General features: G+C 38.5%; 2 protein-coding genes and 1 long non-coding RNA gene across 5 annotated transcripts; 2 read left to right on the top strand and 1 right to left on the bottom strand.

Moving 5' to 3' along the window:
* Positions 1-28: 28 nt before the first annotated feature.
* On the bottom strand, positions 29-18,648 carry MnM (myomesin and myosin binding protein). Of its 3 annotated transcripts, none has more exons than XM_087352166.1 (9): positions 18,424-18,648; positions 11,432-11,548; positions 9,965-10,233; positions 9,526-9,748; positions 8,367-8,654; positions 6,093-6,220; positions 5,245-5,417; positions 4,321-4,934; positions 29-3,331 (listed from the first exon to the last, which is right to left on the bottom strand). In XM_087352166.1, exons 1-9 carry the CDS (start codon positions 18,497-18,499, stop codon positions 1,254-1,256), a joined length of 3,966 nt encoding a protein of 1,321 aa, XP_087208292.1. In that variant the 5' UTR covers positions 18,500-18,648; the 3' UTR covers positions 29-1,253. The 3 variants fall into 3 exon arrangements, with proteins under 3 accessions (XP_087208292.1, XP_087208293.1, XP_087208294.1); XM_087352167.1 differs by lacking the exon at positions 18,424-18,648 and adding an exon at positions 16,372-16,510; XM_087352168.1 differs by lacking the exons at positions 11,432-11,548; positions 18,424-18,648 and having other exon boundaries at positions 9,526-9,764; positions 9,965-10,100.
* LOC147873276 (uncharacterized) lies at positions 3,328-5,195 on the top strand. The gene is made up of 2 exons (XR_015536017.1): positions 3,328-4,171; positions 4,345-5,195. It is a non-coding gene; the product is annotated as an uncharacterized LOC147873276 (long non-coding RNA).
* A 1,527-nt stretch (positions 18,649-20,175) lies between the features above and the next one.
* On the top strand, positions 20,176-27,931 carry UbcE2M (NEDD8-conjugating enzyme UbcE2M). Its single transcript, XM_022059646.2, has 4 exons — positions 20,176-20,649; positions 20,801-20,895; positions 23,015-23,221; positions 27,157-27,931. Exons 1-4 carry the CDS (start codon positions 20,544-20,546, stop codon positions 27,295-27,297), a joined length of 549 nt encoding a protein of 182 aa, XP_021915338.1. The 5' UTR covers positions 20,176-20,543; the 3' UTR covers positions 27,298-27,931.
* Positions 27,932-27,935: the final 4 nt, after the last annotated feature.

The raw sequence follows: 27,935 nt of genomic DNA, 5'->3' as shown, positions 1-27,935 counted from the left end.
ACATAGAATCGTTAAAAGAAACAAAATATTGCCTTTCTTTTTAACAACTTATTTATTTGCCATATTAATAGATGATTTACATAAACATGTAATTTTGTTACTCTTCAATTAGGGAGTAGAAACAACTTCGGACATACATATTCATTTAGTCTGATGAATCTCTTCTCTAAGAACATGGGCTTAAAATCCATTCTGTTACAGTTTGTCTTTTTTTCGCAGGCAATTTAAATTACCACTGACAGGAAATTGTTTCATGTTTCCTTGCAAAGACGAACAGCTAAATTCGGTTTATCTCGTGAAAATCCGCTAAAATATCTTAAATTGACAAAACATCACCACCACAAAACTAAATAGATAAACAGGAAAGAACTCTGTGTTAGAATTGGTAACATTTACGTAGATCTGACAAGCTTTTTCTTTCCTCGGGATAGAGTTATATGGTACAATAACTGTCGGAAATTACACACCAGTACAGATGAATCTTGCTGACAATTGTTTTTATAAAGAATGTGCAATTCCTTTATCCAGTTGCTTTAAAACGGCAGAACACTGATGTGAGACGAGTAGGCAAATATTGCAGAAACTTCAGTAAATGTGGCACTACGTAAAATATTACTGCATAAATCATAATTAGTAATATCATTGTTACAGCCAGAATAAGGCATTGTAGTGCAGAGACGCATCCCCTCTCAACATTATCAGTTGAGTAACCCAGAGAAACCTCGGTATCTATCTGAAAATTTGATGTATTTGTGGAAGTTAGAATAAACTTCGAAACGTAAATTTGGAATATGTGTAGAAACAATCAGGAGCATTATAAGCTCTTTTGCACTCTTACATATGTTTATATTTTACCTAGGCACTGTGCAGTTTTATTCCTGATTAACGAATAAGTTATCGACTTTATATTAATTTTATTAGATCCTACATCATTCTAAATAGACCAACCAGTTTTTAGACCTTCAGCAAGCTGAGCATTATACACTGGAGAAAAACTTTAATAATGGAACGAAACTTTAAGAGATTTTTAAAGTATAATTGTCTCAAAAAGTTTCCATACTGGATTGCAGCAAGTTCGGTGCCATTCTTTATCTTAAATTACCATTAATTGGACCACTAGACACGTGCATGCACTTAGGTGCTTTGTTGGTTACTCCCTCTATTCTGTGCACAAACATTAGTTCAGTGGAATATGTTAAACCAAAACTTGACACTTGCGATCAAAGTTACAGGTAAGGGCAGTGTCTACAGGATTAACTGCTTCGTTTCCAAGGCAACTGAGGTAATTTTTTCAGTCTTCTCTTGATGGCATCATGCAGTTGTCGGTAGACCATAAGAACCAGGACTGGAATTGCTAGACGTTCATCCTTGAAGGCATACAGCCAGCACGCTACCAAGAACATCGCGAGATCCGCCAAGTAGCTGAGAAGAGAGCGCCATTTCTTTTCAGTTTCTTGCAACTGTTCATCCTGTTTGGGAATGATGGGGCAAGGTATCTGGGGTTTCTCAGGTTGGATTCGCTCTGGGGAGAAATGACGTGCGACCTCTGAAAACTGTTTCAACCGTTTGGCAGAAAACCTCTCTGTGGAAGGCACAGGGGAGCGATCTTTTGAAGAACTTCGAATGAGGACGAGATCAGGAGTTGTTGATTTTTTGAGTGGTGTTTGTGGTCGCTGAACTGGAGCAGTGTGTCTGTCATGTGCACTCTGCTCTGCAGCATATACCTGCGCCCCTACACTAATTCGAGTCTCCGGTTCTGGCCGTGGTATGTGTGATAACTTAGGTTCCGTTTCCTGCGTGTTGCTTTCCTGCTTTTGTGATACGTTTGCTGCAGCCTTCATCTCGGCAGTGTTGAGGAACTGTCTGACGGGTTTCTTGGGACGAGCGTGGTCACGAATAATGTCTCCATAGTATTCGGCCACTGCTTTGCTTGCTTCTGTATCCTCTTCCACAGAAGCTTTACGTATCAGCCTTCGTTTCTGCTTGGCAGATTCAGCGGCTGACAGAGCAGGTGCTGATATACGGATGATATGATCTACCGAAGGTTTAGTGTGTTCTGGCGATGAAATATTGCTTTTAGCGTGGTTTTCGAGGAATCGGGCACTTTCTGCGGAAATAGATATCTTGTCATCGTTCATTCCAAATTCATCCATACTATATACATCAAGCTGAGACGGTCCTGGTCTCTGTGATTCGGGACGAGTAGAAGGCGAGTGAGAACGTGTGTTAGAAATAAACGATGACGTCAGTTGTTTTGGCACAGTTTCCCGAAAAGACTTCGGAGGACTGCGTTCAAGATCTCGTGATGGCAGCTTCAGTCTTCTTTCTATCATGTCTTCCAAGTCATCTTGGAATTTGCTGTTGTGCTTCAGGATTGTTTTAATGGCGGCAGTGGCATCGACGCTCGACTGTGGTGTGAACTGTCGCTCTGGCCGGCGTGAACCGGCCAGAGGAAACTCCAGATTCGACGCTGCTGGAACCATGTTCCATGGATGATATGTGTCGTCTTCCTGTTCAGCAAACCTGTCAATGTGACGTGTGATTGTGCTACCAAGATGATATGTTTCCTCTTCTTCTTCTTCCTCTTCTTCTTCTTCTTCCATACTCTTATACAATTCTTCTTCCTCGTCAAATTCACTGCTCTCTTCCTCTGAGGATTCCTCTTCTTCTAATTCTTCATTATCACAAGAATCATTTTCTAGTTCTTCCTCTTCCTCTGCCTCTTCTTCGTTTTCTTCCTGAATTTCCTCTTCTTCTTCTCTTTCGTACAATTCTGTCTCTTCCTTAGTTTTACCTTCCTCGGCCTCTGTTACCGTTTCCATGCGCATTCTTTCAAACGTGGTTCGCTCTTCTTCCGCACTGGAAAGTTTCACGGGCTCCCTTCGCCTTAGAATCGACTCCGTATTGAATTCAGACTGTCGTGAAGCTCTTTTCACCTGAAGTGCGGCTTCGAAATTGTCTGTCTGCCTGTCTTGCAGTTCCTTGTGCTTTCTTTGGTGCCACGCGTGTTCTTCCTCGTGTGTAGATTCCGGACTATTTCTTCGTAGTTTCCTCGAGAGTTCTCCCGTCTCCGTCGACCTGGTAGGCGTTTCTACTGATTTGTGATCCGTAATCACCTCTTTCCTCCGACTCTTCTCAGCCTCCTCCTCTGCTACTGCCTGGTAGAACCTCTCCATTGCCTGCTCATGTAGGAGTTCTGTGGAGCTGACGGCATTTCGCAGTAAAGATGTTGCCCAGGGCTCGCCACTTCCAAGTTCTGGAGCTGACAGAGACAGCGGGGGCGGCACGCTGGAGTCCCCAAATATAGCGAACTCTGAGTTGCCTTCAGCATCTGCAAACAAAATTTAATTGCACTCCTTCCTTCATACAGTCATTATTATTGTTGTTGTTTTACCTTTTATGTTCTTATTGTGTTCGTGTGCTCATCTCTGTGCTGTATTTGTAATTGGCCTTCTGGCTTTTGATACAGCACACTAATAATAAAGAATTGAATTGTTATTAAATACTTTGAATAAAATAAATAATTGAATTATGGAATTGAACTGAGTGAATATTATTAATAAAATTGTTTAAAATTCTATTTTGGTAATGCTACTTGCAGCAAATGTAATCAATAATTGATTCTTGGTTTATTTTATGACACTTAAATTGCACGGATTTTGTAGTAACGAATAAGAGAATTATACGTGAATGATAAATTCGAAACCATGCGGAATAAAGAATCTCTGAAACGTCGGTCAATATCTATCAGACTACGCAGTGCAATATCCCAGAAGACAGCCATCTTCACTGAAGAGAGATTTTTATCCTTCCAGTGAAAGACAGAAGCATGGGAACCATGCGTACTCGATTCTTGTGTCACAACTGCTTTATTTACTCTGATGGTGGTATAGGTTCTGTCCACTTTTCCTGGTTCTTTTGTCAAAGGCTTCCATTTATTGTTTGGTGCAGATATCTCTGTCAGAAATGTTTTATTGCATTCTAGTTGGGGTTATAATTGGCTTGTTGTAATTTACATTTTCAGTGATTATTCCTTTAATCCAATAAAGTTCGTTTTCCGAGGTATTTGTCATTTAAAATGTATTTTCTCTGTATTTTAGCGCTGCTGATGGATTTAGTTGGCCTCATTATTGTAGATCCTGTGGCAGCTAGTGACGAGCTTTCTTCAATGGTATATTGTTCCTTTGTATTGAACACGTGTTTGGAATTTGTCTGATTACATTTGTTATTTAAGGATATATTTTATGTAATTTTGTGTACTTATATCATCCTGCATGACAAACATAAGCCAACTATTCCAGTTGTTGTCAATATTATTACCTTTTTCTCTTTGCATGCTCCTAGCCTCTGGCAGCAGAACCAGCATCAATTCCGAACTACCATGCAGAAGGCTGTCGTCTTCACGCAGGAGGGGCGGTGACATGAAACTCTGCTTGCCCTCACTGAAACTTCCTTCCGACACACCAGAATCATGTTCTCCAGAGCTTCCTCTTCGCTTGGCAAGTGAGAACTGCAATGACGCCTTCAAGCTCTTCTCGGACTCCGTCGGAGTTTTCCACGACAGCGATGCCGGGAATCCTTCTACTTCCAGTTCACCTGTACTGGGTTTTCTTTGCCTCTTAATTTCTGGCAAATCTTCTGGAAGTTCAGTTGACCTCTTCTCATAATTTTCTTTATTATGTCTTGTTGCAACGTCTGGTACTTCGTGTTGTATCACAGAATGCCTATCTTGTAACTTTTCCATCAACTCACTCTTTAACTTCTTCCTGTCACATTCTTTCTTCTTCTTAATCTCTTTTGTCTCACTATGTTTTCCCATTGAGGAATCCTTCGAGTCTTTTGAGTGACAAGGTTCATTTTTCTTGTCAACCTGTCGGTCAGGAAGGGGAATGTCAGTCTGGCTTCCGATGGCTCGAACAGGGCGCTCCAACAACCTAGGAGCGACACAAAAACACATTTCAACAACTTAAATAAATTACAGTCATCAATAAGCAGACACATTCAAAGTAGCAATAAATAAGGCAAAGAGAAATCCACGCATCATTTCTGTTTCTGCTCCGTTACCGGAAAGGTAAAAATGTTTAATTGCTATTATTTATAAATAAAAAAACCTACGTAATCAATGTCTTCCCTCAATGTACGGCAAAACACAGTTTCAAATATACTGCACGAATTATTTAATTGTTGCCTTTCAATTTGTTTGTGTTGCAGCGAGTGTTTTATTAGCACGGTTCTCTCGCTTACCCTCGTTTTGGATCAGGAATAAACACAACTTCTGATTCAGTACTTGGATCGCTGACACCATAAGGGTTCTCTGCTTTCACCCGGAACTTATACTCGGAGCCCTCTATCAGATCTGACAAGGCAGCTGTCAGATGTCTGCAGGTGGCAGCCTTCAGCCACACATTCCATCCAAGCTGTGAACAAAACGAGTGCCTGAAGTTCCCAGGACTTCAATAACTTATTCCTAATTTCATATGGGTTTTTCAGAATGCGTAATTACTCTTCTCCATCGTACACTAAAACTCATTGCTGAACGCACGTCATAACAGATCTGTTAAGTTTAGACGTCTTGCCGTTTTCAATGGGTGAGAGCTCTCACCCACGGTTCTGGAGTTCACAGGTACAGACGACGCAACTATAGCTCGCCGAGACCAGCTACGGCCACCGAACAACGGGATCAGTAGCTAAGTGCAAGTTTTACTCCTGTGAATAACAGCATCTAGTGCAGTGTCACTTCAAAAAATGTTGTCAAATACCTTTTCATTTTTAATTCGGAATCCAGTTTGAACCATTTGACTAAATGTATTAATTTCCCCGATGCCACTGATGATGACCCCTTGAGGTCGAAACGCGTATGGCAATGGTGTCTTATTATAGTTTTAATAGTTGTTGGTTTGCTTACTCTATATTCTGTATTTTAACTGTTAATTAAATAATTCATTTAAACAAGTGATCTCCAAAAATCATAAAACTTATAAATACAGGTCAATAGATTGTAGAGTGCATGCCGAATGTTCAAGTCGCATTCAGTTTCTACGCATTTACATTAAAATTAATCAAAATCTATAATTCCATTGATCCCACTTTACCCTATAGTACTCGACGATGTAGTTGCCAATCTTGCAGCCACCGTCGTCAGCTGGTTCAGTCCAAACCAAGGTCACAGAGCGACCTGCAGCCTTCACCACTTCTGTTCTTCCTGGTGGCATTGGTCGGTCTGGAGAAGAATCGAGCAATGACCAAATACTGTTTACGAAAACAATTTCCGATTGCAGTACAGTATTCAAAAACTTATAGAGCGAAAGACACAAGGGGGTAAAAGTGTACCTGAAATGACCGTGTACCTGTATAATCGTAATGCATTATTTTTCTTGCACCCCTTGATGACCATTTCACTACGAAATCAGAATTCATTGTATTCACGATGATTTTGTGGGAAAATTAACTAACTAACTAACTAGATGGCTTACCGAATCCGAAGGTTCATCACCGAATTAACCAAAGCCCTCCACCGGACTCTGTCCTGGGCCAACAAAATCCAGCCTCCTTCAACTCCTTTCTCCCATAGATCCCGCCTGAGATTATCCTCCCATCTACGTCTAGGTCTCCCCAGCGGTCTCTTCCCTTCAGGTTTCCCAACCAGTACCCAGTGCTCACCTCTTGTCCCATCCATGCACGCTACATGCCCAGCCCATCTAATTCTTCTCGACTACTGGGGGAGCAGTACAGATTTTTAAGCTCATCATTGTGCAGTTTTCTCCACGCCCCATCGTCTTCCCTCTTAGGCCCAAATATTTTCCTCAACACCCTGTTCTCAAACACCTGCAATCTGTGTTCCTCCCTCTGAGTGAGTGACCATGTTTCGCACCCATACAAAACAACAGGCAAGATTATTGTTTTGTATACTTTAATTTTCAGGTTCTTAGAAATCAGACGGGAAGACAAAATATTTTGAACTGAGAAGTAGCAAGCATTTCCAGAATTTAATCTCCTCCTAACTTCCTCATGAGTGTCATTTTGATTTGTTATTGTTGTTCCCAAATATTTGAACTTTGTAACCCTTTCAAAGGACTTATTAGCTACCCTAAGGTAATTTTGCCCATCTGTCTTCTGATGACGAGATACTAACATGTACTTAATTTTTTCTGAATTTACTTGTAGCCCCACCTGTCTACTAGCCTCTAGTAAAACTTCTGCGTTCCTCTTTATTGTATTCATATCGTCCCCCAATAAATTAACATCATCAGCATATGCCAATAGCTGATGTGTCCCGTTCAATTGAAAACCCTCCTGCCTATCCTGGACTTTCCTGATAGCATATTCTAGCGCAAAGTTAAAGAGCAAGGGAGACAAAGCACCTCCTTGTTTTAGACCGTTCTTGATGAAGAATGTCTCAGATACATATTTACCTACTCGAATTTTGCTACAGGTTTCATTTAAGCACATTTTTATTAGACTCACTAGCTTCTTTATGGGAAAATTAAATTCGGCGAAAGTTTCTACCACTCAATTCCAGGTCCTTCATCATCCCGTCACCTATTTAAAACTTAGGGTCAAAATATATAGTCATGCGATTTTTTTAACTACGCTGTCAGTAGCTCATACACAGAGTCGAATGATAAGACAATCAACGTTTTATTGGAGGGGCTAAGGAAAACCACGAAAGAACTCGTCAAATTAACTGGTCTCGGGGCCGATATTTAAACCCAGCACCTTCAGACTACGAAGTAGATGTGCTAACACCTCGGCTATTATGTTCAGTACAAGCTTATGTCTGTAATTTTACTTGTTATTTCATGTGCGTGTGTGTGTAACAAGACTTTATAATAGCAACCGAAGGGCGAGGTATAGTGGTTAGCACTTCCGATTATATTCTGGAGGTCCCGGGTTCTAATATTGAGCTAAAGGCCGGATATTCTGACAGTGGCTCCTTTTGGGTTTTCTCATTCCGCCTAGGCAAATTCTGGGAGAGTAGATTAAATAAGCCACGACCACTCATCTCCACTTTCTTTCCAATCCACACAGTCCTTATACTACTCTTAATGATACAACCTTTTCAGTCGGAAAGGCGGCGTTGAATTGCTCAAGATTCGACGGATTAAAGTATTTAAAGACTCAAAACACAATATTTAATTACATTAACAAGTTCTCCTTCGATGTTCATGGATTAAGGCATCTGAACTGTTTCACCTCATTATCAATTTGGAGACAGCAAATACATTCGTCACGCCGTATGAAGGGGATAAGCCCATCAAAAGACCTCTTCCAAAAGCGACAGAGAATAAGGTAATAAAACTCTCATGCTCTGAGCGGGATTCGATCGGCACAGCAGCAGCCGAATTTTCTGCTCCCGGTTTCCTCACCTGTGACGGTGACCAGGAAGGACACTGTATCCTCTCCGAGCCGGCTCGTAGCACGCACCTGGTACTCCCCGCGGTCCATTCGTCGAGCCTCGGAGATCCGCAGTCCGGAGGAGCGGTCAGTGTTGCTGACCTCGTAGCGCCCACCGAAAGGAATCGGCTCACCGTCGTGGTACCACGTGGCCCGGGGCAAAGGACGCCCTGCCACTGACACCTTCAAGCGAATAACTTCATCCTTTTCAAATATTAGGCCGTCCTCGTATTGGCGAGGTATACGAATGCGAGGAGGCGCTGGAAACAAGCAAGAAAAGAAGTCATACCCACCACTTAAGTGCACTTGCACTTACTTCGGACTTCTCGGGCAAAGCCTCGTCTTAGCTACTTTCATGTAATGATACAATATTTAAAGTAATCAAAATCACAGCACAAAATAAATAAAAATTTATATATTTACATTAAATTAAAAATTTAAAGATAAATGTCTACCCAATACTATCAAACTTTCACAGAAGTTTACTACAGGTTTATCTGTTGTTCATTTTGACTTCAGGAGGTAAGTTTCACGGCCGGCAAAATAGGCCCTAGCATGACTGACTGATATCGCATAACATTTTGTTAACGACACTTTCTCAGTCACACAGATTATTGTCGAATGGAAAGATATTTGTGAATGCTGAAGTGTGCAAAATTCTACAAAATGCCGTAGTCAGGACAGTCTCCCTCCGGATCGAAAATCGAAGCGATGACTTCCCGAATGAGAACCTCCCAAATATGCAGATGTGTTAATTAAATCCTTTTCCCTCCTTCTAGCCAGGCTGTGGTTCCCCCTCTCCTGCAGGCTCAAGGCCGATCCTGACCCTATTCTCCTTGATTAACTGGCCCCTGAATCTCAAACCTATTCTACGCCTGTGGCTTACTCATCGCCCTGACGATGGAGGCAGCAATGACCACTGAAGCGTTCGTAATTTTCTACCAGACTACACGGCACTACAACTCAGACGACCACCGCCGTCAGAACCTCAAATCCTACTAATGTCAAGGAGCTCATAAAGTTGAAAAGTATCGTGTAATATAAAAAGAAAGTGTTCAATTCGTAGGCACACGCTTTTTAGTGTTAGGTGAAGTTATCTTGTTAACAAACCACACATCACTACCTCCGTACCTTCTAGCCGTAACTTGGCCTTGGTGATAACGTGACCCGCCCGATTTGTGGCTGCACATTTGTATTCTCCCTCGTCAGTGAATGCTGTCTGGTGGATGATAAGAGCACTCAGGTCGTTCTCAACGATCACTCGCATTCGCCTGCTGCTAAAAATCTCAAAGCTGTCTTTGTACCACGCAATTTTGGGAGTGGGAATCCCGTGGAAATTAACTGTGAACTCAGCCTGAAAAGGAAATATACTACAACATTTGTTATTTATGAGCTGATACTCAGTCGCATTTAAGCACCATCTACCCAATAAACTTTCTCTGTTGTTTCTAGAAAATTTCTGTGTCTGTAATATTATAAAGATTATTCATACACAACATTTCTCAGAATCCGTAACACAGCATCTCTTTAGATTTCCGAGTTCTCATCTACCTCCGACCTCACAGGTTACCTTTTCATTCTCGAGGGCTACAGTGTCCTGGAGCTGGAGACTGAACTGTGGCGCCATAGTAGCCGGGTGGTATGCCCTGGCAACAGTTAGAGGCTGCGAAAGCTCGCCAGGGTCCGAAAGGAGATCCGCTGCGTTCTCTGCAGTCACCCGAAATTGGTAGCGCCACCCTGGCTCTAGGCCGCTCAACTCCACCTCTGGCTGCAGCACCAGGTCCGTGGTCGCGCGCATCCAGTGCGGCGTACCAGTCTTGCGGTGCTCTACCACGTACCCTGCAAGTACGCACGTCCTGTGTAGTGGTTACAGTACCAACAAAAACTAATCTTAAAATAAAAAATAATGAGATATCTGTCGGTGTAATGGTAACAAATCAACCGAAGAAGAGAGCAGAGCGGACTCCGGAAACACCATGTGTATCAATATACTTCAGATAATGCAGTGTTCGACATAACAATGGAAAACCTTTTTCGAATTAAGCACCGACAATGGCTTTCGAATAATCATGAAATACCTTTGAATGTCCAAGAACCAGCATAACAAGAAAACGGATTATGAGACTACGGTGGTTTATGACGAATTTTGATAAACACTTTAAATTATACATAACAGTTAGCACACTGTAATTTCAGTGGGTTATTTGATACAGTTAGTTGTATAACAATCTACTGGAATGGAATGTAACGAAACAAAATTAACCTATAATTTACTTACACAGAAGATAGAAGTTCATACAGCGTTAAAGCGAATTGTTAGAAAATGTAGAAGCCAGATTCTGAGAAGTTGTCAGCAAAGTTTGTTCTGTCTAACGTTTAACCCAGAAAATATTATATTCTAGGAAGTGGGTTCAGTTGTCTTTTCTTCTAACTCACCCACTGATCGAATGTGTAGATGTGGAAGTGAATGGGCGAATTAGTTAATTTGCGTTACGTAAGCATGTTGAGTTTTCAATTAGGTTAGGCTTATATATTTCTTACAAAGATTGGCCTAAAAAGTAAGGGATTTCCTATTCTTCAGTACACTTTAGGCCTATTTTAAAAACAACTCAGGAGAAAAGGGTCTCTGTCACCAGTCTCGTAAAAAATAAGCCATATTGTTTTCTCTATAGGTCTACATGTAAGCTCCGGAGAGCCAGTGTGAGACACAGGAATAATAAGAGGGTGATAATTGAATTATTTGACATTAAGGTGTTGACTGAACAGCCAGAAGGCCAATTATGGAATCTGGTCAAAAGCTTGAATAAATGATCACGAAACAGATCAACAGGAAAACAAGAACAAATACAGGAAATACATAAACAGTGACTTTGAATGAAACTTTAGATCCTGAAGGGTATGGGCACTTAAGTTAAAATGGAATAATCGTCACAGATTTATTTACTTAATCAACAAAAGAGACATAAAAACGCAACACAAAAATATAAGATAATTATATGACCAAAGGAAATTAACAATAACATGTATCCGTGATTACCTGTGATGGGGGCACCTCCATCATCAGGTGGTGGGTCCCACCGAATGGTCACGACGTTGGGCTGGCTGTTCGGAGAGCCTGGGACGAGGTGCGGTTTCCCGGGTGGCCACGGTGGAACTGAAACCGTATGACGTCACATAGGCTATGCTCATGTTGTAAAGGAGAAAGCAACTCGCAGAAACAGTAATATTCCTTCGCATTGTTCTGGTTTCGAAAAACAGACAAACGTTACACGAAGATTACTGTCTTTTGGGACACTGACCATGATTTAGAAGTCTTTACTGCCTCCATCATGAGGGTGATGGAAAGGTCGATGACGTTTATAAGTGCATCTGTTTGTCCATCAGCACAATTCAACTACAAAAATAACTACTGGACGATTTTTTGTGATTTAGTATTGGAGGTGTGCAAGGGACTATCTAAACTTGATCGAACGAATTTTGTACTTTGTCTGTGTGGTTCTGATGCTAATAATACTTGACATTAAGATCAAATGACACGATGGCACATTTTTAAAAAGCGACTCTTCCTACAAAAACAGAAATATGAAGGGAAAAAATGTTTGAGAAGTGCCTACATTTCATAAAATGTGACGTAAAATAGTGATTTTGTGCAGTTTAGTATCTGCGGTGTAAATCTATTTAAAATTATATATTTATATCAGCAGTAAATAAACATTAAAGGCAATAATGCCAAATTGCGAAGAACTCGTTTGTTCAGAATTGCTATAATTAATATCGTAGGATGCTTAAATCTATAGAGGCCTAGCTTTATGGATCCAGTAAGGTCTTGATTTATGTTAGACGTCTGCTAGTCTCGACAGGTCTGAGTTTAAACATAGAATGTATCAACACCTTCCTTCGTAAATTCCTCTCATCATCTCGGACATTCAAGTGATCGTTTCCCACAGGGGTTCTTAGAAAGACCTATATGCATGTTCTACCATATACATGTCCAACTAATTGTAACCTACTTAAACTGGCAACATAGTTAACCTGTGTAACTCCTGCGTTTTTCGTTACGTTACATTCTATTTCCCAATTACGTAATCACTTTTAGCTCCAAGTACTTTTCCAAACAGTTGTACTTCACGTTCTTACCACTAAGGACAGAGTCTATGTTTCACACCGATTGTCTATAAAATCACTGACAAAATTACGGCTTTACATTGATATATCTGATATTTCGTAAAGCAGACAGAATGATAAGTGGAAAATTATAAGCAGTCAGTTTTCATTCATAACAAAGCTTGTAATGCCTGTTGGCAAATAGCACTGTTCCTTTGAGTTGGCCAAAAATTTATACAGGTTACAGCAGCGTTACGAATAACGGAAAGCCTGACGTCACCAATGTACCTATATTTGTAACCTAACGTAATATTTATGTTGCCTAACATTGAATTGCTTCAAAGATAAGCCAAAAAAAGAACTAAAACAGTATGTCTCACACTCATATGTGTGGTGCTCGCGTGTTCCATATTCTGTACTTTTATAAGATCCTTTATCTAGCATTTTATATATTATTTACCATTATGAACAATGTCTACAAATAAAGGTCTCGATTACACCTGTACTTTGTATCGCAACAAACGTTTATGTTCTAAGAATTGTCTGGGGAATCTGATAAAAGTCTGCTTGGACTTCTTATAAATCAGGTGCTATGGTCCTCGGAAACTTATCAACCGAAAATTATCCCGAAATATTTAAATCAGCCCCTCGGCATAAAACATTTTATCGGAATTAGGTAAGTGGTCTGGAAGCTGACAAACATGCCACCTCAACGTGGCAAACTTGTATGATCCTAGTTTTAAGTAGGTTACGTATCAAAAGTTTTTAGGGCTTCAAATTATGAACCGGAATAAGACAGGAAAACCACTACATCCCATTTTTAATTTTTTTCTGAGTGGTATGACAGTCCTCGATATATGTACAATTCAGCGTCCAGCTAAGTACACTAAATTCCGAACTACGTTCCACTGTCTCAACGTGGAGTATTTAGTAACGCTACGGGTATTATGCAAACGGATTGGTTGTCAGGTTCATGTAAGCAGTTAGAGATTATCATTAAAACCCGCGTGTCTCTGAGCAAGTAAACTGCTTTACTTATCTGCAAACGCGCTGTTCGTAGAAATGTAACTTTTCAAGTTAATCTTGGTATTGGCTAAGTAACAGCGGTCGTGATAGTGGTTGGAGAAGTTCTGCCTCGTGTTGCTAGGGCTACAGTAGATGCCAAAGCGCCGTTTATTTCGGGACCTGCTCTGTGTAACAGAACGAGCTTCTGCCTTCGTCCAGACGCCTAGCATCTCCCCAGTGTTCAGCAAAGCGAGACTTCCTCAATATGGCTGAAATTTCTATTAATTACGGATAGATCTGTTGCGGAATTTAACAAATGTGATAAGGGACAAAGACCAGTACCCCACAATTTTAAATTATTTATTTGATCACGTGATTAGTTAATTACTCATTTATTAGCAACACTCTTTCAATTTTTATAGTTACATGGCGTCAATGGCGTTACTTTATATTAAAAACAATTTTAAAGTTCACAGTAGTATCTATAATAACTAACATATTTTAAACATCATGCATTTTTAAAGCGAGAATAACTTATTACAGACTTCAGCATTCCCACGCGTCTGCTTATTCGCCTAGTAACTGAACGATGTATCATGCTAACGAAGCCACTTATGATGACACTTAAAGCCACATCTCCTCACGCCGTTACAGCACGACGCGCCTACTAACGCCTTGTCACGCTTTCTACATTTTCGTCACGTTTCGACAGATGTCGCCAAATCCAGTTACACCGTTACAGTAGATCATGCCTAGTCACGCTTGGTCACACTTTTCAAATCTTCATCATATCTTAATACTTATGGTGACCTCACGTTACCCCGTCTTAGCACGTCACACCTAGTAACTCTTTGTCACGCTTGGACACGCGTGGTCAGTAAATCACGTTACGGCACGCTTACGTTATGTTACGCACGACTCGGTTAATTTTAGCTGCCTTGCAACACTTTATATGAAGTTATGAAAGGTTAGTTTGGGATAGGTTGGGGATAGTTTATGTTGGGTTAGTTTGGATTGGGTTAAGTTAGGTTAGGTTAGGTTTAGTTGGGACAGGGTAGGATAAGTTAGGTAACGTTTTGAAAATTTTTGTGACGTTTTGACACTTGCGGCCACAATTCGTCGCACTCTTACCATGCGTCACGCTTAGTCACGCTTGGTCACGCTTAGACACTTTTCAAAACTTCGTCGTGTTTTAACACTTATGGTGACATCTCGGCACATCTTTTTAGCAGGTCATGCCTAGTCACGCTTTGTCACGCATTGTCACGCTCGTTCACGTTTGGGCACACTTTGTAGATCTTCGTCACGTTTCGACACATATGGTGATCTCTTGTCACGAGGTTAAAGTTGGTCACGCCTGGACACGCTTTGTCAGGCTTGGACACGCGTGGTGAGTAAGTCACGTTTCGGCACGCTTACGTCATGTTCCTTACGGCTCGGTTAATTTTTGGTACATTGCACTACGTTAGATGAAGTTACGACAGTTTAGGTTAGGATAGGTTGGGTTAGGTTGGATTGGGTTAGGTTGGGGTATGTTTGGTTAGTTTAGGTTAGGTTTAGTTAGGTTAGGTTAATTTGTTAGATTAGGTAACGTTTTGAAAATATTCGTCACGTTTCGGCACTTATGGCCACATCTCGTCACGCTGTTATAGTACGTCACGCTTAGTCAAACTTTTAAAATCCTGGTGTTTTAACACTTAAGGTGTCCTCTTGTCACGCTTTGAAAGGAGGTCACGCCTAGTTACGCATTGTCACTTATTTATATAATATATATAATTGAACATAATGGAATGAACAGCAGCAGCGGTAGCGATGAATCAGGTGATGTCAGAAAGCGATGGTCTGTGAGGAGTGGAAGAACTGGAAGAGGACCGAAGAGTTGTGAATAAGATAAAATTATCTAAAACTTTCAGCAGTGTTAATTTTCTAGTGATGTGTAGTGTAGTAAAATCGACTTTTCTGTGTTACATACCGTGGTGATATTTTATTTGGAATGTACTGTACGTGGCCTGCTGCCATCCCTTCGAGTGAACTTCTGGTAATTGACTCGCTCTGAGGTTCCAATTCACAAAGTTCAGGGGCTAACAATGCTGGAACGCAGTATAACTACCTAAATACAAAGTGGCCGACCGTGAAAACCTCAAATTTCAGAAACCATGACGCTGAACATTTCAAAGATGTAATTCTTAAGGCTTGACGGAAAGGTTAAAAGTTACCGGAGTGCAAATTTTACAGAACTTCAAAAATGAAGCACACAGGCAAAATTTCCCAACCCTACTTTAATTTATAAATTTTATTATGTTATTGCTAAAACGCTTAAAGCTATCAGGAGGCACAGGCGGATAGTTTATTCATATAGGCCTTACTACATTCACATAAATGTTACGAATTCAAGCAATCATAAATATTAATGTCGTTGATGCTTTAATATGGCTACACTGTGGGCAATTTGGTTATCTCGATTGTACAAAATACGCAGCTATTTTGACGGAGCATGTACTAACTCAAACCTCGACACCTGCGGGTAAAAGAGAATAAAGATTAAGTAAAGTAAAGTAAAGTATGTACTAACTCAGTACTTTCGAGCATGTGTAATAGGTCTGAATGGCAGATTTTCACGTTAGAACAATTTCACAAGATGCTATTGAACTGGCGTATTATCGAAACATTTTAGTTGCCCGTTCAGGAAATGTCAATACAGGAACTAAAATACATGTTGAGTATTTAGTTCCCCATAAACACGATGTTACAAAAGACTTGGTTATGGGCTAAATGAGCAGACGATAATTCTAAATTGCTACTTTATTCTAAGTTTTGTCGTGAACTGATTTCAGGCGAGTCGTTGCGTTTATGCTAGGCCGGCTTTACCTCCGGAAAATGTACTCCCGACAAGGAGGATGGACGCCATCACCTGTGACGTTGACATTCATTAACGTTGGTATGAGCGATATGCAATCGGAAGGTCCCCAAATAACAAACCTCTTCGTCCCGAAGCCGTTGTCTTGGTGGTCAATATAAGCTTGAAGCGAGAAATACGAAATTCACCTCCGGAAATGCTACTTGAATCTGCAAATAAATTTTACCTGCAGTGTTTCCCTCTCCATCACATAACCTAATTTCCTCTCTCCATGGCAATTAGTGATACTACATCTCTGACGTACATGCTAGGCGGTGCAGTCTATGCGATTCACGCAGGTGTCATCTTGTTTTCGACTTTAACGTTAGCATATACATACGACGAAAAACGAGTATGTAAGGCCTTTATAAACACACATGAAATCCTAAGGATTAAAACGTATAAAAATTTACTTCCGTTTGCTGTCTTTTGTTTAAAAATTGGTCACTCACGTCTAAGGATCGATAATGCTCAAAAAAGCAACCCGTTTGACACTCCTACCTAGCGCACAGCAATGCATTGCACCAATAATTCTTTTTAATTTTGATGAATACACCTCATTTGCCTCTTACAAAATATAATTTCTTCAGATAACTGAAGTAGGCCAAATACAGCATTAATCATTGCGGTATTACAAAACTGGCTTCGGATTCTTCTTACTGTTACATTCACAGAACTTTCTCTTCGCGACTTTCTCTGCCTTCCCACTAGAAGAGGGAGTTTTAATCACAAGCGTATGTTCACACCTACTGAAACATGGATAACTGATACTGAAACTGCATTATAAAACAAAACTTCTGAATCTACGCCAACACTGGTACATATTTGGATAATACAGTATTTTATTCCAAACCGATTTGGCAGTACTGGGAGCCACCTCAAATAACCGACAGTCCTGTGATTTGTCTACGTGCTTCATTCGGTCTTTCAGCTGTCTAAATAATAATAATAATAATAATTTGTCGTTTCGAGGTCGTCATTTTTACTGTTTACTGCAGTGAAACTGGAGTCTGTCTTCGTTATTGATGACGCATATCCCAATCTTTCTTTATAATGCCTATTTATAACGTGGCAATGAAATAAAGCAGGACTCAGTTTCAAAAGTGCTAGTCAAAATTACAGCCGTGGTCTAGGCAACACGGAGTTTTCCTCTGGGGGCTTCCCCGATTTCTCCGTGGCATCCCAACAATTACACACACAGACGAAGGCAATGGCAAACCACTTCTGGATCATCTGCCAAGAACGTATATGAACAGGTCCCAGTCCGAGAAAAGGATGGAAGGATCCTGTTCATATGGACCTGTCGTCAGACAGAACACTAAAATAAATAATAAATAGGCCTATTAACAATACTCTACGTTTGCTAATTCTCTCGTTCTATAAGTTTATTTCTAGCTCTATTTTTGCACATTTAAGTCGGGTTCGGAAACTACTAATTAACTTGAAAATACACGGATGATTGCACAGATGTTTCAGTGAAATATTTTTACCTTACTCACATTGCTAATCGAGGATAATAAAAAACGTAAAGAAACAGAGTGTATATAGATTGGATTAAACTGCATCATGTTAGGGTTCAATGGCTGTCTTTTAAGAACACAGTAGTGAACCCTCGAGTCCCACAAAATAAAATTTCTTGACCATCTGAGGAAGTACCAACTTGTCTAGGAGGACGCTGCTCTACGTAATTGGTTTGTTGGTCTATATTACTGTTAGCACTACCTACGCTCAATAAAAGTAGATATTGACTTTAAAGGATTTGTACTTTTGTTCCTTCGGGGCAAAATATTACGTTGCAGCAGACTGAAAAATCTCACATCCCTCCGAAACCGAATCATAGTTTATAAACGTCGTAATGGAAGCGAGAAAGAGCAGAAAAGAATTTCCATCGCTTCATCCTGTAAGCGGAACTAATAGGCAATTGAGTGAACTATTTCTTCACTTTACGAACGTTGTGCCTCATATACACACGCACTGCCTTGGTATTTTGTACGTAGCGGTAGCACGCAAAGAACGCTACTCACCTGCCTGCTCCCAGTGCACATATTTCTTATTTCGCCTGTTCTTCTGTTGTGGCCCCTTGGTCGGGGTGTTGCCCATGACGGCGGTCGTCTCCCGTCTCCTACATGCCTGTCCGATATCCCACCAACACAGATTTAGCCGCTCTCAGCTGCTCTAGGCACAGTTTCTCGAGGCAGAGAGCGTAAGCCACTAGCGATGCTCTGACCACAGCGCTCCGTCGACGTACCTCAGCTAGCTTCCTTGTAGACTCTGTATTTACTACCAAAGCAATTTGGCATTCATGATACTGGGGCAATGAATGAAAATACGTAGGAAAGGAAAACTTCACCACCACAGTATTCACGTGGCACAAACGGGTCTTAAACTTAGGATCCACTAAGTCAGAAGCCTGTGTGCTAGACACTGACCCAAGTGCATGGCTGAAGAAGTTAATTCTCTTCTCAAGCATCTATTATTCCCATTTCTTCTGTCCCACAATTAAAACGCGTTAAGAGTTCTATCACTCTAGCAGTCACCCCAAGAAAGATACGATGCGTAACTCTTATCTGATGAATTGCATTTATAAGTAAAATTTGGAAATGTGTGACGACTAATATTCATTTCAACAACAATTATATTTAGTGAAAATCTGTTATGAAACGATTTGAACCCAATTTCGCCAAATTCAGCAGAATATGTTCTGGCAGAATACTGAATTTCCTCAGTATTAGAATTAATGGTAAAATTGCAGTGACTCAGTCTAGTAACTAGATCAATTTTACATAGTGGATCTACGATCCTCCTTTCACATACAGGCACAGGACTGGCAATAGCAGAATATCTATTTTGTATAATAGGAAAATAAAGCAAACAGAACTGACACATGAACTACAATACCCAAATAATGTAACATGGAGAAGTATTTACATAGTCAACCAAACGCGAGAATAAATTAAAGTGCTATCAGGCCCATTCTGACCTATGCATAAGAAACAATCGCAAATAACATATTAACCAAAAAAAAAAAGGAAACAACCGAAATGAGTATGCAGCAGGTCATAGTTATCCGGCTTAAACGAGACCGAAGGATGGTCGGATAATTGAAAATGTCGGAAAAAACGGGAGACTAATTAAAAAAAGACGAGGGTAACACGGCTGACACCATATTCTTTTTCAATTTTTTGTTTCATTGTTTCGTCTTTATCTAGTCTTTGTTTTTGTTACACGGAAACAACCACTTTCTATTTTGACTTGTCACGTAATTAAAAAAATCACTACTTTGTGAGAAATTAGTAGCTTCTATCAAAAACTAAAGCACAACTGCACTTGTGTAATCGAAGCCAGTACCGAATGCACACCAAGCTCATAAAATGTAGGCGGTGCGTGGTGAGGTAGTGATTTATTCCGCTGTATGCTGAGCTAAATGTTGTTAAATGGAGTATTCCGACACGGCACATCGGATAATACGGAATGCTGGATAATCAGGACTCTACTGTATGAAGGAAGACAGGAAGTATTTTTGGTTGGAAGAGACATCAAGCATCAGTGCTCTGTCCAAGTCACAAAGAAAAAAAAAAAGAACAAATATTGTAGAGAGTACAGACAGGCGCACTCCAGAAAACGCCGATGTCCTGACGAAGAGAAATATATCACACGTAGATTCATAGATGTCACTACACATGCCGTAAATTTTCTGTATGGGAAATGCCAAGAGATGGCATGTCCTCTCTAATAACCGTGAAATGCAAACAGCTGATTTAATTCAGTGCTGCAAATAGGAAGCAAGAATTGTAAACTGTTACAGTCATTACATATTTATAAATAAAATATAGATAAATTTGGGAGTACAACTGAAATATATTAAAATGCAGGCTACAATACGATGACATTCGAATTCTAAGAAACTTTAAATTCATGCTATTTCATGGGCAGGCTACATTGGCTACACTGAGTGTGACACTAGGTTCTCACCGCCAACTTCTTGCCAAAGGAGTTGGTGTTTTGTTTCTCCATATAGTGCTTTCAGGACGAAAATTTTTGCTTGTTAGAAAATAACTGTTTATTTCGTTGTGGCACTGGACTAGTGAATATAGTCGCGTATGCCTCAGCAATAGTGTAACTGCTTACTGTAAACTTCTTTACAATGATAAAATTGTTTTCCTTGAAGCAACAGAAAAAAGATGGTGAATCAGCTCCAAAAACTGGAAACCAGAAGAAAGCTTCAGCAGCCCAGTTACGAATTACGAAAGGTGGGTGGATTCATTCCAGTAGCAGTCTAAAATTAAGTCCAGCGAAGTTGTATGTATTATACAATCTTGGAAACCTCAGTGCTGCAAAATATTTATCGTTGCCGTAAAGTGGGTTTTATGTCATCACCTAAATTAAAGTGTTCAATTTCAGATATAAATGAACTTAATTTACCCAAGACATGTAATACGGAGTTTCCAGATCCAGATGATTTGTTGACATTCAAGCTTATTATATGCCCAGACGAGGTAAGTTACAAAACATATTGTTAAAACATATCATTGCTAATTGATTTTGTACAGAGAATTTGTAGTTATGTAAAGGCTTTGACATGAATGTTCTCGGCTTGTGAATGATATTCTATGGATGGATATTCCTGAGCAGCAAGTCTTTCACGTAGTTACACAGTTAGTGACAGGACATCATTTAAAAACATAAAATGTATTTCATACTCATAAAATGATGGAAAAGGGGGAACATGTGAATAATAACATATTTTGCCTATGCAAATGACATAGCAACAAACTAAGAAAGAATATAAGTACCAGTTGAAAAATAAAACGTATCTCTTGCCACCAGGACAGTATTATGACGTGTTGCCGTGAGAGCAGCACAACAATGTCAATAAACAGTTTAGTTGTCTGTTTATTGACATGTGTGTGTACAGGGAAAAGAGACTCGGATACTGTTGTTGTGGCAGAGAGTTGACTGTATGTGCAGACCTCTGTAACTGATTTAATTTGGCTTGAATAAATCAGGGTTGACAATCAAGGTCGCAATGCCGTCCCACATTACAGTATATTGATTTATTTATAAACTTGAGAAAGACTGGCCTGCAAGTGAATAAGTAAAAATCATGATCCTTGCTCCTGATACATCAATGGAGGAAAAAAAATACATCAGTGAAAGCAATGACAGCCCATTTTTCGAGTTCCCTACCAAAGGTTAAAGACAAATCATGCTGATTGCGGGTCACATTATTTCACAGATCAGTTTGAAAACAAGTGACTGAAAAAATAAATGATTGGTTTGAAAATACTGAGTGAATGACCTTTCCAGTACATGATTATAGACCCAATAAGGAAGACGAAAATGACTTAGAAGTGTACAGGTGATGCAAGTTACATATAATTTGCAATTAAAAGTGTCTCACCACCATTACATTACTTGGGACATTGGGATTATCATAGCAGCCTGGAAAATATTAAACAATACAGGAAAAATCTAATATTACACATAACTTACAATAAGAAGTTAGGGCTTATCTTTTGCTTAGGTCCAGTACACAGATTGTTAATGCTTCTTCAACTGCTGAATATAATCAATATGTAGTTCCTATTCAGATTATACATTTTAATACTCATAGCTTTGGCAGTCCTGTGAAATGTTTTGTAACATTGCACTGGGATATATTTTAGCAGAATTTATTTAATATTACTGTAATGAGTGACAGAGTAACCTCTCTATTACATATATGGATGTTACGGATAAACTCAAAAGTTTGCTAATATTAAGATCATCCAGCAAGCTGGTGTCAGCATCAGCCAAAATAACAGGTAATGTTCAAAACAAGATGGCAGACATGTGAGTCTGATATCCACATAATCTTAACATAAGCCTTACCAGTGTGGGTGTTGTCCAACATGAATATTTCATTGATATAATTAATGGTAACCCCATGAATAAATAAATCCAGTTTGTTTCATGAAGTGTAATAACACCAACATAATTGCCCCACTGCTTTTGCTGTTAGGCAAGGCTATATTAAGTATGTGCACTTTGAATAACTTTAGAATCATGACTTTCAGCACATGCATAGAGGAAATAATGTTACATGGTCGACTTCATCTATGTCCTACTGGCTACTATCAACATAAAACAGCTAAATAATGAGTTCCCTATGTCTGTTGTTTTCATGGACATAGTCCAAACAATCTGGCCATTGTCAGCATCATCCAGCAAGACCTCAACATTAGCCAGACTTTGGAGTTTAACCATAACATGGCTATACCAGTGTCTAGTGCAGCCAAAATAATGTACCTGTAAGGCAGAACTGAATATCTCAGCACCTGACTGGTAACATATTCAAACTCCTGAACACATATATTCAGGAATATACGTATGTTTTATTTTATTAGTTTTTTTAAATAAAGATTACCACAGTTAGAATTGTAAATGTTTCTCCACAAAGAATAAACTATCATTAAAATTATTTTTTGCTTGCATGGTAAAGTTGAGGTGATAAGATTATATTTTTACATGCTTGAAACTTTAAAATATATTTTTCAGAATATGTTAATCCGCAACAAAACTTTAAGGGCTGTGTAAGTACTTCATTGCATTATTGATAAAATTCTTTAATTTCAGGGCTTTTACAGAGGAGGACGTTTCATTTTTAGCTTCAAAGTTGGGCCAAATTATCCACATGAACCACCGAAAGTAAAATGTGAAACTCCAGTGTACCATCCAAACATTGACCTGGAAGGCAATGTTTGTCTGAACATCTTGAGAGAAGACTGGAAACCAGTACTCACAATCAACTCTATAGTTTATGGATTGCAATATTTATTTCTGGTAAGGTAGTATAGTGGATAAATCAATATTATGAACAAGATTTACACTTAAAAATAACTGGTAGATGTTTTAAATACTAACTTGTGAAATTCTGTTTTAAAATATTTGTGGTATCATTTTGTTCTCTGCATACCAAGTTTCTGGCAACTAAGTGGCAGAAAATTCTAGTTTCTATAGTACATGCATGTGCCTAGCTTTATTAGAAATAAGCTGTGTTCTCAGAATAATCCAATGTGTACTTGGCACATTCTAAAGACTGTATTTCTTTTGTCTCTCTCCTCTTGAGTTCAGAATAATCACTAATACCAGCTAAAGGACACACTAGCTTCGAGATCTTTCAGTAAGAACGACACACACTGTTTCTGTTCATATTAATTTGCACCAGACTTTTCTGCATGTGCAGGGTGGAGAGATCTGGGAAGGGCAATGGGCAAAATATTTTACAGATGTCAACGTTCAATAGAATCTTTGTATTGTATTATCTGAATTTCATTGTTTTTTGCAGCATTGTACTTTAACTAAAAGAGAAGGAAAGGTGCTTTGAACTTGTCACAACTTGCAATTTGTGTACAGATAAGTTGCAGATCAAAGTTTAATCAGTGCTTAAACATTTTTGTTACATTTTATGAAAGGATGGTCAGTTATGGTCATCAGGTATGCTAAAGACTGATAACTATGGGACATTGAGGATATAGGGCCATTATGTGGTAACAGGATGACATAGAACAATTACAAGGTGGACGTTCCAAGAGAAAAATATTCCACTAAAAAGGGACTGAAAAAAGTTAAACTTGTGAAGGAGGGATTATGCATAAGAATTTATCTTTGAAAGTAATACATTTTTCTCAAAAATTTCCAATGTAAATGATCAGTGTGACTTTGACATATACGTATATAGCACATAACAGTAGTCTGAACAGTAAGCATACGATTGGCTACACTGAATGAGAGTAAGATAGGGTAGTGCAATTATTGGATTTCTGGCATGGGATGATCCATTATCCTGGCTAGTAGGTATTGGGGGATAAAGGATATAGGTGCCCCTGCTTTTGTAAAAATTGCTAAATTCTGAAATTTTTAGAGCTTTACCTACATTGTGTTTGGATAGAGTACATGCAGTGATATTAAAAAGTCTGGTAATTATGCACACAATCCAGAAAATGTAGGGGAAAAGAATACATCTCATTCCACATTACAATTTCCATTTCATATAAACACCAAAATTATTTGTTGTTGACAGAATTATAACTTAATACTTTGTGTGCTACAACTTATATTGTAATAATGCTACTAGCACACAAATTTAAATTTAGTAAGTGAAAATTGCTTTGTTCCCCTAGAAAACAGCATATTAACAAAAGCTGGACTCTTTATTAATTTTCTGTGATCATTATTTAAAGACACTAACTTTGAGTGATGCCAATGTGCAAGAAAATCCATGATTTTTTCAATCACGTTGTTGTAGATCCAGTTTATTAAGAACATACCTACTTTGAATAAGATTTTAGGTGCCGTTCACCATTTATGAGTCCCAATACTGATCACTGCCTCCAAAAGTGTATTTAATAACATTAAAAGATGGAGCATGACTCATTACATTATACTAGAGCTATTATATCAATATTATGTTGCTCTGCCCCTATCTTCATGCAACTGCTTGTAATAGTGACAACTTTCTTTATTCTGTTACTAGTGGTGATGGGATTGAACCCTGGAACTTTAGTATAGTAGGCTAGTACACTAACTACTAGATCAGGACCAACTCCAAAAATGTCATGTATTTCAAACATGCCGGAGACAATGGACAGCTTTCATAACATAACTGTCACAGACTTTAGGAAATCAATATAGCCATTGATACGATTTAAACAACTTAATATCGTAAATAGTATTTACAGTCCTTCTATATTTTAATTCAATGGCATACTTAAGTGGGGGACAGAAAGAAGATACTGCTCTGGTAGCTAGTATCTTCTTTCAGTGCACATTTTATATATCAAGTTTCCAGACATTTCAGACAAGGTCAGTAAGTAGTATACTTTGAGTATGTAATTTCATTTCTCTTATTGTAAGGACAGATTATATTAAGTCATTGGCAAATGACTTTCACAATGTAAGGACACATACAGTTTACTCCACAGAAACTCATATTAGGGGTTCTTGAATATTAAATTTTCTTTTTGCGATTTATAAATTATCAGTGGAAATAAAATTAGTAATTACATATTTACATTCAAAACCAATATCATTTCTGAATGAGAAAATAATTTTTACATCTTCTTTGCAAGGTTCAACATATTGATTTGTAAGTAACTTTATGAACAAATGAAGTGTGATATTTTATTGCCATTCATTTTTATCCTGATTCATATGGTGTATAGTTCTTTGTTTTGGTATGACAAACATATCAACATGCATTTCATAAACATGGAGCTCTTTCAGGAAACATCTTGGGTCAGAATGAAATGACTTATCATATTATTTGCATCAGCTTGATGATGACTGTAACTGTAGATGCCCTGTGTTCCATAAAACTCTTCTTGGAGTATGCAATTCTTGAGTGGCAAGAACTGGAAGATGTGTCAGACACTTCTGGCTAGTGAAATGTTGAACAAATGCAGCAAACTTTGAACATTAAATTCAGTAAAAAAATATGTAACAAATCCTCATATTAGAGTGAAACATAATAACACAATTAACATGTATGAATGTTGCATATATTATATTTTATTAAACTAGTCTATATCAGTATAGTGATAACAACTTGTTCAGCAATGCACACGGTACGGTTATGTATTTTACCATTTTTTTATAGCTTGCTATTTACTGAGCACATTTGTTTCTTTCTTATAGAACATTTTATGTAAAAATATACTTCATACAGAATTCAGAGATTTCACAAATGGTATAGGATATTTTGACAAAAGAGCATCTGAAAACAAAATGTAAATGTATAATTAATGAGCATCAGTTGATTGAGCAAATTAAAAAAAAACACTCTGAAGGTGTGTGTGTCCAAATTATATAGTGACAGTCACAGCCAACTCCTTTCAATGGAGTATTCTAGGATTCACTGTACCATTAAAATATTGTATTTTGAAAGTATTTTCTGTTACACCAAAAGCAAAGCCCACTTTACCCTGTTTATTATGGTTATCATGTAAATTTAATATTTCAGTTGCTGCCACTCCTCCATCCCCAAGATTTTTATCAGACTACTGCTAAAAAGGACTTTACATAACACTTATACTGTTAGATGAACAAATTAATGTCATAATGTTTTAAATTCTGATGTTAAATTGACTGCATAGGGTAGACAAAGCTGTCAGTTTGTATCTATGCATTTATATTTTTAAGAGAAATTAATTAAAATGCTTATACAGGGAAGGAAGCAGATGCTAGTTCATATTTTGCTGCTGTACACATTATTCAGTCCCAAGTATGAATCAATCAGGCAGTTAGTTGCTAATTATTATCAAGCCTTAATGAAATTTAATAATAATTCATATTGTATAAAATGATAAATTGAAATTATATTCACTTTATTTCCTCAAAACTGAATCCATTTCTCTTTCATAATTACATAAGTGCTTTCACTGCTACCAAATTCAAAAGTGATTAGTATAAAACAGCATTCCTGGATTACATATAACACTCTGTGATTCGTATAAATGTAATGATTGTTTATACTTTGCTCGTTACTGTGTACATAATCTTTTAGGACATTTGTTATATTCTTGTTTTTTGGTAAGTCATCGAAGTTGATTACTTTTTCCAGACAGTCTGTTTAATGGGAAAAAATTTCACTAATGAAAGGGTTAAGACGCATATACATTAGAATTCAGAACCAGTTCAGGAAAGACATTACTTAAGTTAAAAACAATGTAGCACGCATAAAGGAAAGGTAAATTATACAGTTCTTTGTTTTCACATAGGAGCCGAATCCCGAGGATCCACTGAACAAGGAAGCTGCAGAAGTGCTTCAGAACAACAGGCGCCTTTTTGAACAAAATGTTCAGAAAGCAATGAGGGGTGGCTATGTTGGTTCAGTGTACTTTGAAAGGTGTTTAAAGTGATAGGTATTACACAGAAAATGAACTATTTCAAGACAGTTGATGGCTGACAAGATTCTACCCGAGGAAATTGCAACTTATTTCTTAGAGGTTGAAGGGAGCCTGTTTCAGCCATTGCAGGATGATACATGTGAGCAGTATTGGATTTGTGCATATAATTGCTTTACACATAATATCTGAACCATAAACACTAGGAAATGTCATCTTCTAAGTTAAGACCGACAGAACTGTTGTGCATACTTTTAATTCACTTACATAAACTGCAATGAAGAAAGCCTTTTTAAGTGTGTAAGCAGTTTGCACACACAAATGCTGCATCCCTATTGAATGAATTTTAATTATGTTTATGAAAATTATGGTCTTTGTGTTTGAACAATTTTTGTTTAATATTTGTGTGGTTTCTTGGTCTGTAGTTTCCCCAGGAGAATGAATGGTTGTTTCAGTAGGATTTCATTCTGTTGGAATAAAGTTAAGATTTTGTTATCAAAAGAATTTTCAATCTGCTGTTTTAGCTTCAAACTGTCAAAATTCAGTGAGCCTGTTACCAAAGCTAATGCATTTCTTTGGCTACTAATTAGTACATTGTAGGCTGTTTCATAAATTTATTCTGCCAAATAAATTGATAGTGATAAAAGTTTGAC

Source organism: Zootermopsis nevadensis, unplaced genomic scaffold (genome assembly GCF_977971745.1).
Source record: "Zootermopsis nevadensis isolate Lab colony 2312 unplaced genomic scaffold, Znev_1.0 Znev_ptg000020l, whole genome shotgun sequence".
Lineage (NCBI taxonomy): Eukaryota > Metazoa > Arthropoda > Insecta > Blattodea > Termopsidae > Zootermopsis > Zootermopsis nevadensis.
This window is presented reverse-complemented; position numbering and strand designations above follow the sequence as displayed.